Genomic DNA, 16,031 nt, shown 5'->3' on the forward strand with positions numbered 1-16,031 from the left:
TTTCGTTATTATTATATAAATCACCACACAGTTGTGTTGGATTATTATTTAAACACTTATTTATTTCGTACAACGACATATAAATCATATATTTATTATTTCCATCCTGTATTAATCCGTGATAAAAGTCACTGATAAACGCCCTTTTTTTTGACAATAAAGCAGATAAAGTGATATTACTACTATATACAAACATGATTTAAACATATATATATGTGCCGTTGATTTATTGTTATTATTTATGGTTATTTTTGGTGTGAAGATGATTTAAATCCATGTGAGACGTGAAAAGCAGAAATAAAATTGATGTATTTTTTGTTCCCTCCCTCTCAGCAGACGATCAGGTGTGTGTGTGTGTGTGTGTGTGTGCGTGTGTGTGTGTATGTGTGTGTGTGTGTGCGCGCCTTCATCATCATCATCATCATCTTCTTCTTCTTCTTCTTTAAACCGCAATGAAGGAATTTTCTCGTTTGTTCTGCTGAAAATCAGTGAGGCTGCTGCTGCTGCACGCGCACACACACACACACACGCGCACACACACGCACGTGCACAGAGCGAGAGAGAGAGAGAGTGAGAGAGAGCGCGAGGCAGAGATGAAGATGAAGACTCCGCTCACTTTCCCCTGAGAAGTCAACAGAAGAAGATCAGGGATTAAAGTCCTGCAGCAACATCTGCCACAGGAGAACAACAACAACAACAATAATAACAATAATTATTATTATTATAATAAAGAAGAATAAATCTCTTAATTTCTGCTGATTTTCCCGCCTCACACTTGGACATAAATGGATAATAACGCGGCAAACTCGGAGAAATCGCAGCTGATCCACGAGAAGAACGCGAAGATGTATTCACTGAAACTGCAAAGGTGAGGAAAACACACACACATGTGTGTGTGTGTGTGTGTGTGCACGCGCTCAGGGATGCACGAATAATCCGGTAAAAACAGGAGGTAAAAAAATGTCAATTTATGGGATTAAAACATGAGAAATTATAGACAGAAACTTTTTAAAATGTGTGTTTTGCAACTGCTTTGTTGAGCTTATGTGTGTGTGTGTGTGTGTGTGTGTGTGTGTGTGTGTGTGTGTGTGTGTGTGTGTGTGTGTGTGTGTGTGTGTGTGTGTGTGTGTCGCTGCTGCAGGTTAAACATGTTTTATGTCAGTGAACAAATTCATTTCCATGCTCGGTTTGTCTGAGGACATGTCCTCGTGACTGATGTCCCCGAGGACACTTTCATTGTCTTCATTATCATCATCATCATCATCATCATCATCATCATCAGTCTGTGCGGCACAAGATGGGAAAATAATCCGGGAAATTACCGACAATCATTTGTAAAAAAAACAAAATAATAAATAAATAAATAAATAAACAAATCCTTATTGTTTATTTTAAATGTATTAAATAATAATCTGTTAAATATAAAATGCATTTTGACGCTGACTTATGAAAGAAAATAAAAACATGTTTTGTTAAAATAATCTGATAAAGAATAATAATAATAATAATAATAATATATTGATGTAAATATAAACCTGTAAATGTCAAAGCTTCTGTCGTTTTATTCTGAAATAAACACAGTAAATGTGTAAATGTTATATTACACATTTATAACAAAATAATAGGCATAAAAATACAATAATAATAATAATAGAATAAAAAGGATTCAGACAAATACATTTTGGGCCTGAAATCGCAAATAAACAGCTAATGTCCACGGATTATGATGAATTTACCGATTTTAATCTCGTTCATTTAGTGACTTGTGCGTTTAAATCCTTAAAAAAATGTTTTATTTGTTTAAATTTAACGGCATTTATTTGTGATTCTTTTCTGGAGTTTTAGGTCTTTATCTCTTAATAACACTCACGTCTATTTCCCGCGCATTATTGAAAACATATGAATATGACGTCATATAAATGATTAAATGCAAAATTGTTTAAAAAATAAAAAGGTGGATTTTTAATGTGAAAAAACAAAAAAACAACATCGCTGCATTGAAACAATTTAAATCATAATAATATTCTGCTGAAATGACACACACACACACACACACACATATATATATATATATATTTGAATTATGCGTAAAATCCTAATCTGATGAGAGAAGTGTTCGCCTGTGACGTCACTGATGACGCGTCAGTATCAGCTGTTTTAACGCTTTTTTAACGCTTTTTTTTCCCCAAGACGAAGAAGAAAAAATGCGTCAAAGGACCGGAAACATGTGTGTGTGTGTGTGTGTGTTCTTGTACATACGTCTCTGTGAGGACCAAACCACTTCATGGATCAGGGTGTGTTCTTGTCTTTGTCTCTTTGTGAGGACCTAAAGGAGGACTGAGGACATTTGGAGACTTTAAAGCTCGTCTCCCTCAGGTCAGCGCTGTGACCTCTGACCTTTGACCTTTGACAAACACATGAACTCATGTGAAAATTAAATCTATTATTGATTAAATTTAAAGGAGCGATTTAACACTTAATGTCACTGAAATCAGATTAAAGTGAAAAACTCTGACTTTTATCACAAAATGTCTACGAGAATTTTTCACTTTTATTTTAACGTAAATCTTCTTGAGGAATTGAGACTTTTGACTTCCTTTAACTCTGAAATTAAAGTCAGAGATTACTGAATAATCTTTGAGATTAAAGTTAAAAAACAATTCCGATGTTAATCCCAGCATTCGCTGAGTTTTTCCTCAAAAATAATTTGTGATTCATCTCAGAATTCTGACAAAAAATCTGACTTCTCGAATCTCAAATTTCTCAATTTAATCTGAATTCTGTGATTTAAATTCTGAGATTAAAGTGAGAAATTTGGGATCTATCTTTAATCTCAGAGTTGGAGGAAGTCAGAAGTCACATCATTCTTCTTTCATCATATATATATAAATTTGAGATTAAAGTAAGATTTTTGGGATTAAAGTCAAAACTCTGACTTCAATCTCAGAGTTCAAGGAAATCTTAATTCTTTCAAAAAAATCTGATGTCAATGAGATTAAAGTGAGTTTTTGAGTATAATCTAACATGGGGAGGAAATCAGAAGTCATCATTCTTAGAAAAAACCGCAGATTAAACTCAGATTAAAATGAGTGTTTTGAAATTAACATCAGATTATATATTCTTACACATTTCTACCATCATCTCTCATACATCACTGAAGTGAACGGTGTGTCAATTCTGGGATTAACAGACAGAGACAGGTGTTATAATCTGCAGATAGACGTGATAATCTGGTGCTCGTGTCAAACATCAACAGCTTCGCCTCCTGCCTCAGGTTTTTTCCTCTTCGTCGCCTCCGTTACGTTCGCTACGACGCTCGCGTTTCTGCCGACGCTGCAACAAAAGCACCTGTGATTTCACGCTCGACTGCGAGTCGCTCACAACCTGAGGCTGAGCAATAATCCACCATTTTACACCATTTACCACCATTTTCTGCCACACGAGTCTCAGTCCTAATCCCAGTGTCACCCACTAAACCGTAATCCCTGAACAGGTTTTCACCACATTATGTGAACGTGATATAAACAAGAACATGAAAACACTTGATTGTCCATGAAGTTTGGGACTTTTATTTTGTAATCTTCTCCTTCCGTTAGCAACTTCCTGTTTTAATTTTTCGCCGAATCGGTCTGATTTTTTTTGTAATGGGTAGGCGATCACCCGAGTATGTTCCCATTCAATTTTGGTGAGAATCGACCGACTGACGACGCCACAAAACATGATCAAAGTTTCAAAAATGCCCATTTTCTTTAAATGGGCAAACTGTGAAAATAAACGTATAATATCTCTGTCAAAATTCATCGGATTTGAACAAAATTCGGTGTGTGGATGCAGGATCAGACACTCTATCATCTGACTACGTTAAATCCGATCTTCAAGGAACATGAAAACACTTAATTGAACATGAAGTTTGGGACTTTTATTTTGTAGTTTTCTCCTTCTCTTAGAAACTTCCTGTTTTAATTTTTTGGACGAATCGGTCTGATTTTTTTTGTAATGGGTAGGCCATCACCTGAGTATGTTCCCATTCAATTTTGGTAACAATCGACCCACTGACGACACTACAAAACATGATCAAAGTTCCAAAAATTCCCATTCTCTTTAAATGGGCAAACTGTGAAAATAAACGTACAATATCTCTGTCAAAATTCATCGGATTTGAACGAAATTTGTTGTCTGGATGCAGGATCAGACGCTCTATCAGCTGACTACGTTTCATCCAGATCTGATCCAGATTACGGATTTGGAGTCTCAGTGACATCTTAGCAGAATTCAGTCATGTTTATGTAAGATGCTAACGGCTAAAAGCAGGTGAAATTCCACACGGTGTTGTATTTTACACAACAAGCAGCTGCACAGGTGTACCTAATAAAGTGGTCGGTGGGTGTTAACTGTGCGTCTGTGGGAGTGTTTTCCTCTCTTGTGTCTCTGTGGCTGTAATTGAACAGAATCTGCTGCTTTTCCACTCGACCGCTTCCTTTCACTGTGGACGTCCACTCAGACGTGTGTGTGTGTGTGTGTGTGTGTGTGTGTGTGTGTGTGCGGTTATCGCTAGTGAGCTCAAATTAGTTTTTTTCCGCCCCATTTAACCACATCATTGCATCTCCTCCCTTTCACATGGAAGGAGCGGAAACAGGCTTTTGTGTGTCATTGTGTGTGTGTACACGTGTGTGTGTACGTGTAAAAAACACAATAGAAATAGCAGTGGATTTAAATCATATTTTACTCCTATAATCCCGATTATTATTATTATTATTATTATGTGTGGTAGCAGATGTAATCGTAGCTCTTGAGTAAATGATTACACTGATTTACTGGATCACTGCTCCATGTTTTTAAACCACTCACTCTCCCACACCAAACCCCATAGAGAAAATGAGCGATTTTAGCTCGCGGGGGGGGGACACAGGGGCTGCTGGTCCAGTGCTGCCTCGTGTGGTCAGTTTGTGACACGCAGCTGAATCTGAACAGAGTTATTTTTAAACCTCGACGTCACAAAATAATATTCTTGACAAAAACAGAGGCAGCGATGGATTAAGAACTCTCTGTGTGTCGTGATGTTAAAATCGCTGATTTTCACTATGGGGTTTGGTGCAGGAGGATTTACGATCTGATAAAGAGATAAAGATGCTCTTTAAGATCATTGAGATTTAATTAAGTGATTGTAAAGTTAATGTATGAACTGAGTCCGTGATGGACTTTCTCAGCTCATTTCTTCATTGTCCATGAAGTTTGGGACTTTTATTTTGTAATTTTCTCCTTCTGTTAGCAACTTCCTGTTTAAATTTTTCGCCGAATCGGTCTGATTCTTTTGTAATGGGTAGGCGGTCACCTGAGTATGTTCCCATTCAATTTTGGTAAGAATCGACCGACTGACGATGCCACAAAACATGATCGAAGTTTCAAAAATGCCCATTCTCTTTAAATGGGCAAACTGTGAAAATAAACGTATAATATCTCTGTCAAAATTCATCGGATTTGAATTAAATTTGGTGTGTGCACGCAGGATCAGACACACTACCGCCAGACCACGTTAAATCCGGATCTTCAAGGAACATGAAAACACTCCATTGAACATGAAGTTTTGGAGTTTTATTTTGTAATTTTATCCTTCTGTTAGCAACTTCCTGTTTTAATTTTTCACCGAATCGGTCTGATTCTTTTGTAATAGGTAGGCGATCACTCGAGTATGTTCCCATTCAATTTTGGTAAGAATCGACCGACTGACGATGCCACAAAACATGATTGAAGTTTCAAAAATCCCCATTCTCTTTAAATGGGCAAACGTATAAATAAACGTATAATATCTCTGTCAAAATTCATTGGATTTGAATGAAATTTGGTGTGTGCACACAGGATCAGACGCTCTACCAGCAGACTACATTTCATCCAGATCTGATCCAGATTACGGATCATAATCTAGATTTTATTGTGTCCCCTCCCACCCCACCAACAGCTCATTTCCAGACTCCAAAGAGTCGTACCCCGACTTCCCCTTTAAGAACGGAGGCGTGGCCGGCGCCATCGAGCTGAAGCGTCCCGTGGGCGTCCACTGTCACGGATCCAGAGCGCTAGCGTGCGAGGACAGCGCGGACAAGCTGCTCGCCAGGAAGAAGCTCTACATCGCCTCGGCCGTCTGCCTTGTCTTCATGATCGGCGAGGTCATCGGTGAGAGACACGCCCACAAACACACACCTCAGAGGTCAAAGAGCAAAAGGTCAAACATTTAGTTTCAGGTAACAGGTCAAAATAATCACCGATATTCAGTTTCCCTAAAGTTCACTTTATTAAAGCGGAACTAGACCGGAAGTTCCTATTATCGCTGTTTTTTTTGGTGTGTATCTGCGTCATTACCTTGTTTATGAAGCCCTGACGGTTCGAAACAAACAGTTCAGCCATTGCTGAGAAAGTTGTGTTTTATTGTAATCTCGGGGCTCAAGGAGATCACTGAAAATCCCGTAAACGTGACGTAAGCAGCGGTTCTCCTGAACAACCGATCGTCCTGCTCCGGGCACTAGTCCGGGCACATCCGGTTGCGTACATTGAACCGCAGAAGAAGAATAACGTCCGTTGTGGAGGTGTTTCACGAGCAACAGTGTCTTCTGACTCTGGGTCTGACTCCGGTTTAAAGTCATAAAGGGACTGCGGCGGGGAGTCGTGACGAAGCTATTTTTAAACACTGTTAAAACAATGTTTTGATAATGAGGAGCAGTGCATCCACCGCTCCAGAGGGGGGCGCTGCGCTTCTGAGAGCTGACGTGATAGATTACGTCACTTACAGATACCTGGCCAATCACAACACAGGTGGGAAGGCTCTACGCTGGCTGGCCAATCACAACACACTCTGTCTTCTCGGGCGAGATTTATGGCTAAAAATAGCACGACTGACAAGCGCTTCGAAAAGGACAGATTTCAATCGGCTCGTTTACATCAACTAGGAGGATTTTGACCATAAAAACAACTTAATATATGTAAGTAGACCTCCATAACTCACATATATGTGCAACAGGACCACTCTATGTGACCTTTAAATGAAATATTTGGAAATCGCAAACTAACGGATGATTCAAATATGCGATACGTGACCACTGCTGCCAAATTCTGGTGAGGCGCCACCACATGGAGAGTAGAAGTAGTGACGCTGGTGAGTTTAGCTAGCTGTAAGTCTGCATATTTTAACGACAATGTTATATTTTGTAACTCGCGATATTTGCTGCCAAGTCAGGATGAGGACATGTTTGTTGCAAAGGGATATATTTTTCGGGGAAAAATGTCTAATTCCTATTTTTCACAATTATTTTGCGATACTTATTGTGATTATGATTTGGCTACGTCCTCGCGCACAAGGGTGCGAGGACACTATTGAAATTGCTTAGATTATTATATACGAATTTGGCCCACTAAAATGTGCGTGAAAAATGACGAAAATTGCCGCACACATCAGAACTGTCGAAAAATTTGACAAAATAATGGATTTGTGGAAAAAACCAATGCAAAATGGCTCAGTAGCGCCCCCCACAGGTTAAGTGCCTATGGAGCTGGACGAAATTTAGTTGCGGCGAAATTCGGTGGGTATATTGTCCGGCCCGAGACGAACAAAAAAATTCGCTGTATTTCTTGGCATTTCTCAAGTTTCGTAACCGAGCTTGCTAGTTTTAACTGTAATCTGCCACTCTTTGCTTTGTTTTCAAGGCGCCATAAGTAAGAATGTGGCCAAAAACGGTTACTACATTTAAATTCAAAACACCGTGGTTCTTTTAGGTTTTGTTATCGACGTAACTGGCAACCCGTGGTTGCTCGGCAGCTGAGACTCTACTGACCGCAACGATTGGTAGACGGCGGTAGGTGGCGCCACATGACGCCAAAACATGATTTCAAAACATAAACATGATTTGCAGTCTGCAAAATATTTTTTTTAATGCAAATATTTTGTCTGTACTGTTGTTGTTGGTGAGTTCAGTTTGTTATATGAACATTATTCCTGAGTCTCTGTGACATATTAGGAGGATTTTACGGCCAGTTGATTTAGATTTAATACATAATTCACCTTTAAATTGGCTTTTCAATTTGTAAATAAATATTTGTTGATTGATCCCATTATTTGCTGTGAAATTGTCTCAATTTATTTGAATATTGGTACCAAAGAAAATACGGTGAATTTCATCACTTCTGTGGGATCTAAAGAGTGTCGATCTACAAGATGCATTCAAGGAACCTCGTAAATGTACTGTATGTAAAGACCACTGATTTGATGCTTGCTGCTGCTGCTGCCACCTTGTGGTAATGGATGCACCACAAATCATTGATAAAACGTGTGTTTCGTATCACTGTCGTCACGCTAAGCTAACGTGGCTAATCTCTTGTGCAGGAGGTTACCTGGCTCACAGTCTGGCCATCATGACGGACGCCGCTCACCTGCTGACGGATTTCGGCAGCATGATGGTGAGCCTGTTCTCCCTGTGGATCTCGTCCAGACCTCCCACCAAAACCATGACCTTTGGTTGGCACAGATCAGGTCAGAAGAACGGAACGAACCAAACCACGTTTTTTACACAACGACAGATTCATAACATCTCAGATAAAAGCCATAAAAACTCCACTCCACGCTCTGTAACGCTCCAGGTTTTCTTTATTACAGCGGCGATAATAAACACAGAGGAGGAGCCGAGGCCGTCACTTGATTTACTTTACCATAAAAAGGTTATTACGGAAATAAAAGAAAGTCATCGACGCGAGCCAAAATATTCCGTTCTGCCTTCTGAGCCTTTAAAAGCTCGGCGATCGATTGATGAGCGTTTTTATCTATCGACGTCAACCGTTTCAAAATGTGAAACTTTTCCAATAAACCGTCAACTGAACCTTTAACGCTCCGAGATCAACGGACGTTTTTTTATGATGACGATATTATTTTCTGCCATTTGATTGGGAATGCCGAGTCAGCAACTTCCATTTCTATTGTTTTCTACTTCTACTTATTAGCCAGTATCAGCGTTTATCCAAAAGTTTTTTCAAATATGTCAAAACGTCATATTTTTCCATTTAAACTGTCCTTTTATTTTGTAATTTTCTCCTTCCGTGAGCAACTTCCTGTTTTAATATTTAGACGAATCTGTCTGATTTTTTTGTAATGGGTAGGCCATCACCCGAGTATGTTCCCATTCAATTTCGGTAAGAATCGACTCGCTGACAACGACACAAAACATGATCAAAGTTCCAAAAATACCCGTTCTCTTTAAATGGGCAAACTGTGAAAATAAACGTACAATATCTCTGTCAAAATTCATCGGATTTGAACGAAATTTGGTGTGTGCATGCAGGGTCAGACTGTTAGCATAACTGTCATATTAACTGTCGCTACCCGATTTCCTAATTTGTTCTTCGTATATGCTAATGTGCTAAAGTGAGGCTACTTCCTGTTAGCGCTATTCTTTTATGACGGCAGAAGAAAACCGTTTAACCCCAATCTTTAATGTGTATTTACTTTATAAGAATAACGACTAAAATCCCCGAAAAATGTCAACAGGAAGTAGCCCAACATTTCAAAAATATCCATTCTCTTTAAATGGGCAAACTGTGAAACTAAAAGTACAATATCTCTGTCAAAATTCATCGGATTTGAACGAAATTTGGTGTCTGCACGCAGAATCAGACTGTTAGCATAACTGTCATATTAACACTCACTACCCCATATCCTACTTTGTTCTTCGTATATGCTAAAGTGAGGCTACTTCCTGTTAGCGCTATTCTTTTATGACGGCAGAATAAAACTTTTCAACCCCAATCTTTAATGTGTATTTACTTTATAAGAATAACGACTAAAATCCCCGAAAAATGTCAACAGGAAGTAGCCCAAAATTTCAAAAATATCCATTCTCTTTAAATGGACAAACTGTGATACTAAAAGTACAATATCTCTGTCAAAATTAATCGGATTTGAACGAAATTTGGTGTGTGGATGCAGGATCAGACTGTTAGCATGACTGTCATATTAACACTCACTATCCCATATCCTACTTTGTTCTTCGTATATGCTTAAGTGAGGCTACTTCCTGTTAGCGATATTCTTTTATGACGGCAGAAGAAAACCATTCAACCGTGTATTTACTTGATAAGAATAACAACTAAAATCCCCCAAAAATGTCAACAGGAAGTAGCCTGTTTTGACAGGAAGTAGCCAAACTTTTGAACTCTGGTACCTGGTACAGATTGAGGTTTCCGTTAACTGACTTTTTGAGCGTCACGTGAAAACGACGTTGAATTCGCAGCTGTGTGAGTAAATGTTAACGTTTGGATCTCTTGCAGTATGTGGTCAGCCCTCGTTTCAGACGTGATGCGTTCAATGACCTGTTCTCGGCGAGTTTAAAGGTCTTTCTTGTCTTTGTCGCAGAGATCCTCGGGGCGTTCATCTCCGTCATATCCATCTGGATCGTGACGGGGGCTCTGGTGTATCTGGCCGTCGAGAGGATCATATGCAACGACTACGAGATCGAAGGAAGCGTCATGCTCGTCACCTCCGGCTGCGCCGTCATCGTGAACATTGTGTGAGTGCCTGTGCGACGGCGTAATGGCCGTTAATGGGGTTTTAAAGAGTTTCATTAGTGTCGGCCATAAATCTTTCGCTTCAACAGGTACAAGCTTAGTCTCTGGTGAACCATCGCCATTGTTTTACGACTTAAAATTATAAATTTCCTTATACATAACGTACCTTTTGAGGACAGGACGACCATATATGTCTATTTTCAAGTGACCTTGAATGTCTCCCGTAGCATGGCGTACGTCCTCCATCACTCGACGATGCTCCACGCTCACGGCAGCGGCTACCAGCACATCGACGAGGACGGCCAGAGTCCCGTCGCCCACGGCCACGGCCACGGCCACGGCCACGCGGTCCTCGGCAGCCACGGCAACACCAGCATCCGCGCCGCCTTCATCCACGTGGTGGGCGACCTGCTGCAGAGCGTCGGCGTCATGGTGGCGGCGACCATCATCTACTTTCGGGTCAGATATAGATCACATTCCTGTTAGGGTGAGGGTTCTGGCAGAGAATGATCTTTGTTTTGAAATCTTTTTTTTTTTTATCACGGATGACCAGGTTAAATACGTCTGGCTTCACACGCAAGATGTTCCCTTTTCTTTCTTTGCCCCCGAGCGTTTTAACGACCTCATAACTGAGGAAAATAAAAACGTCTGATGTCTGTTTTTTACCGTCTCTTTCAGCCCGAGTACAAAGTCGCAGATCCCATCTGTACGTTCCTGTTCTCCGTCTTCGTCCTCTGCACCACCGTCACCATCCTCAGAGACGTCTTCAGGATACTCATGGCAGGTACGGACCAATCCACGCTCAGGGTTCAACGGTTCCTTCTCTTTTTAAGAAGTTTCGTTAAGTCAAGAAAAACCAAGAAATTATTCAGTATGTAGTGTGTTCATGTAGCAACGTGAACCAAGAAAAGTGGGAAATTCCAACCTCCGACGACAACTGGAATGTACCATGAAGTAGCCAGGGGAGTAGCTAAGCATAAAAGCTGCTGGAAAGCTGGAAAAGCTGAAGCGTAGAAACCAAAACTTGTGATTATAGAGCTGTTTGGATATATTTCAACATATTTTGAATCAGACTCACCTTTTCCTCCATATATCCAGTCTTTAACAAGTGCTAAGCTAAGCTAAGCTAAGCTAAGCTAAGCTAATTAACCCCCCCCCCCGTGGCAACTCTTGTCTTGAAAGAACAGACACTCTCCACACATGAAACCAAATCTTCACAGAGCCAGCGTACTTTGCAAATGTTATGCTAAGCTAAGCTAATATAAGCTAACCAGTCGCTGAGTAGATACACAGTTTTTGAAAGAAGCTTAAAGGTGCCATATGTAAGAATGTGGCCAAAACGGTTACTACATTCAAATTCAAAATACAGAGGTCTTCGTTAGGTAGGTTTCGTTTTCTGACTTAACTGGCAACCCGTGGTTGCTCTGCAGCTGAGACTCTACTGACTGCAATGATTGGTAGATGGCGGTAGGTGGCGCCACATGACGCCAAAACATGATTTCAAAACATAAACATGATTTGCAGTCTGCAAAATATTTTTTTTAATGCAAATATTTTGTCTGTACTGTTGTTGTTGGTGAGTTCAGTTTGTTATATGAACATTATTCCTGAGTCTCTGTGACATATTAGGAGGATTTTATGGCCAGTTGCTTTAGATTTATTACATAATGCACCTTTAAATAATAGCATGACCCAAAAACAAGTGATATCACAAATTTGTGCGCGACCAAGATCCGACAAAGTTAGCGTCATCTTACAAACATTACGTTCGACGTCAAGACTCGCCAGTTATTAGTGCACCTTTATGGAGATGGTCTATTCCAGTACACTTGTACTAGAAATAAACCAAGTGCTAAGATTTTGTTGTTTTTGCCATTGTCATGCTAGCTTTAGCTCAGTCGACTGTTTTAAGTTTATGCAGACTAAAGAACACGATAACAGATGGTCGTGTCCCGAGGACGTCCTAAAGGGATTTGGGACACTTTTAACATTCTTTTTTGCACTTGAGTGATTTGACTCAAAATGACCCTCTCAGAAGTCGTAAAAAAGAGACATCTGTTAAAACAACAACAAACGACAGGATGAGCAACTTCACGGCCGCAGCATTCATTCGGTACATTTGCTAATGATGAGCAGCAGAAATGGAATTTTAGGCGAGGTTAGGCCGGAATGGCCCGAGGACTGGATTGGGACCCACAGATGGGTTCTTTTCGGGTGCCCAAACAAATTTGCGTTCGAGTTTTCCCAAACCTTTCAGTAAATCTTCAAAAAAGTGGGTTGCATTATAGAAAGTTTGGGAAGCAAATACCTTTAAGCCCTTTAAATTCAATCAAGCTGTAGAGATAAGACAAATCCTTGTTTGGATCGGGGCCAAAATTGAGCGGGTACTTCCTGTCACCCAAGAATGATCCCTTTGTGAAAGTATGCGAGGTAGTTTTACGGCTCCCAACACAACACGACCTCATTGACGGGGGTTTCAACGTAATTTTGTGGCCTTTTGTTTCCTCAGGTTCTCCCAGAGGGATCGAGTTTAACTCGGTGAAGGAGGTTCTGCTCTCCGTGAAAGCCGTCAAGTCCATGCACAGCCTGCACCTCTGGGCTCTGACCCTGGGACAAGCTCTGGTCTCCGTTCACCTGGCCGTAGGTAACGCTGCACAGTACTGTTTCACGTCAGGGTGCGGCGGAAGTCGAGTTAGCTAACCCCCCCACACACACACGCTAAAGACTCACCGCGTTGTTGTTGTTGTCTGCTTTCTCGTTTCATGTCAGAAGAGGGCGCCGATCCTCAGTCTGTGCTGCATGAGGCCACCGACCTGCTCCACACCAAGTTTGGGTTCCACAGCATCACCATTCAGGTGGAGCTTTACTCTGAAGACATGAGCTACTGCTCCCACTGCCAGGACCCCAGTGACTGACGCGGATACTGGACTGGATTCTGGACTGGATTCTGGACTGGACACGGAACGGCTCTCGGGCACATTCTCATTCTCTGTGGTGAGATCTGTGTCCACGCGGTACAGAAACAACGTAGAGAGAGCTTTCGGTCGAGTGTTGCGTTCGCCATTAAACGTCTCACACAAGGAATCAGACAAACAAAAATCATCCATGTTTGCTTGTCGCGCATTGATGCTAGTGCTACATGCTAACAAGAAAAACCAGCCCAGAAAAAATCCACCGTCAGAAGGAGACGTAAGGTGCTTCAGTCCTCAATCGTAGGACATTAAACGGTACGAGAAATCCACCCAAAGGCTAAATGAAGTTGTACTCCTGCGCTAACAAATATGCAACGCATCCACGAAACCTTCTCCAGTCCACGATCACAAGATCCTGTTACTGCAATATTTATGAAATTCCGAAAACTTAGTGACCTCTACAGGTGAAAATAGCAAGAAACAGAGGACTCGCCTCTACCATTCCCAAGAGCATCAGGGAGCTGCGGTGGTCTTCACATACCAAAAAGGATGTACTCATTTTAAGGCTACAATACCCCCAAAGAATATATGCAAACATACTTATGAGTATTTCCCGCCAATGAACCCTCCGTACTGTTACATACTGGACCTTTATTTTGAAATACGAATGCCAAGTTTCACATTTATGCAACTATTTCAGAAGAACTTTGCAGTCTGTCCAAGTGCTGTTTGAAAAACACTGCCGGATTTTACAGTATTTCACGTCAATTACGGAAAACTGCCAGACACAGGAATGAATCCTGATCCAGTAAAATAGTCCTGAGCACACTTTACAAAGGTTTAAACAAACACTGTTGGTATGAAGCACCCGACAGGGAAACATGGATGACTTTGACGTCTGTTGTTTCTATGCTAACGATCATCTTAGCAGGTTCTCACTACACGGTCCACGCTCGTCTTAGCTTCATTAGCCTCCTTCATTAGATCATCTGCCTCCATCTTGTCCTCTTCTGTTACACCGACTGTCTTCATGTCCTCCTTCACAACATCCATGAACCATCTCTGTGGTCCTCCAAACATCCTTTGTCCGATATGATCGCGATCCTTCCAAACCACGTCAACCTTGACTCTCTTTTACTTTATCTGCAAAACATCCAACCTGAGCCGTCCCTCGAATATGTCCATGTCCAGAACATGTCCATCCTGGTCACTGGAAGATCTCAGCATCCTCAGCTTGACCTACCTTCTTTTAGACCGTCCCACTGTCTCCGAGCCATAAATCGTACAGGGTTCCCACACCTTGGTTGACTTGACCAGGACCAATCCCCTCGAATTCAAGGAATGTGTTGACACAACTTAAGATGACTTGTAAGAGCTCATCTTCGCCCCTGATGGCGTCCACTTTTTATTGATTTGCAGCAAACTCTGCATCTGGACAAGTGATCGTCCTTGGGATCTTGGTCAAAGTCGGTCTTTGTCATTTGTCTTTGGTGAGACAGAGATCTTGGAATTTTCCCATTCCCAGGCTTCACGTCGTCATTTGTTCTCTCTTGCTCGACTTTACTCGCCCATTGTTCTGCACATTACTGTTGGCTGTTGCCTTAGAGACATTGTACCATTTTTGGAGAGCCTCAACTAGAGCCCTAAAGTCAAAATGTCAACAATCTGGGTTCTAAGACTTCTGGTCTGGAATCTTCACACTGGACTTTAGCCTCTGCCGAGTCTGCCAGTGATTTGGTCAATGACAGACTCTCCGAAAAACAGGGGAACCAATCACAAATGGAGTGTTTTCCCGGGCACCCAAGGGTAGCTACTCTTGGGTGCCCGTCATGCGACTTGCTCCAAGGGGCTCCCCCAGGATAAAGTTGTCCTAAAAGTCACTTATTTACTAGATAGCCATCGCTCCTAGAAAACTAGCATGTTTGTTGACACGCGTTCCGTCGCTCGGCGTGCATCGTCCAGATCCTGGGTCTGATTGGTTGTAGGCCAAACCCAGGAAGTCAAACCCAGAATGTTCCGATGCACGATTTAAACATTTTATGGCATTAGTCCATCAACCTGTTTTCATAAATCAGTAAAATACGGACTCGCTGCTGTACTTTGAGTTGATGAGGAATCACCGCGTTAGAAGGGCCTGAAATAAACATAAACATTGAGATTTGAGCAAAAATCCCTGGAAATGCGATGGATTCTTTAGACAAACTGCACATAATTATTCTGAGGGTCCGTTTCCAGAGTTTCACTCTGAACTTTTGCCAAATCGCTTGCTATTATTGGACGCGGTATTGACACCAAGTGCGGAGGAGGAAAATGAAGTGTCAGGCTGAAAAAGCGTCGAGTTACTCCTTCCATCGAGCAGTCGTCCGCGTCCGAGGGCAGGAGTGATTTAGTCCCGCGGTCGCGCCGTGACTTCCACATCCATCTCATCTATCTGTCGTCGCTGCTGTAGCTCGCGTGTTAAAAAAACATCCATCTGCTGTTTCTCTATCCATCATCAGTCGCCTCTGCCTTTATTTCAAGTCACGATAACAGATAACGGCTTTTTCCGGTTACTATTAAACCTTTTAAATTAACTTTCCC

General features: G+C 41.4%; 1 protein-coding gene across 1 annotated transcript; it reads left to right on the top strand.

The window, feature by feature from the left end:
- Positions 1 to 785: 785 nt before the first annotated feature.
- slc30a2 (solute carrier family 30 member 2) lies at positions 786 to 13,454 on the top strand (the record flags this gene model as incomplete). Its single annotated transcript, XM_083898738.1, has 8 exons — positions 786 to 868; positions 5,957 to 6,168; positions 8,369 to 8,515; positions 10,388 to 10,541; positions 10,767 to 10,998; positions 11,218 to 11,323; positions 13,049 to 13,183; positions 13,309 to 13,454. 8 exons carry the CDS (start codon positions 786 to 788, stop codon positions 13,452 to 13,454), a joined length of 1,215 nt encoding a protein of 404 aa, XP_083754864.1.
- Between the last annotated feature and the right edge of the window lie 2,577 nt (positions 13,455 to 16,031).

The sequence above is a fragment of the Microchirus variegatus genome, assembly GCF_963457635.1.
Source record: "Microchirus variegatus genome assembly, chromosome: 12".
Classification (NCBI taxonomy): domain Eukaryota; kingdom Metazoa; phylum Chordata; class Actinopteri; order Pleuronectiformes; family Soleidae; genus Microchirus; species Microchirus variegatus.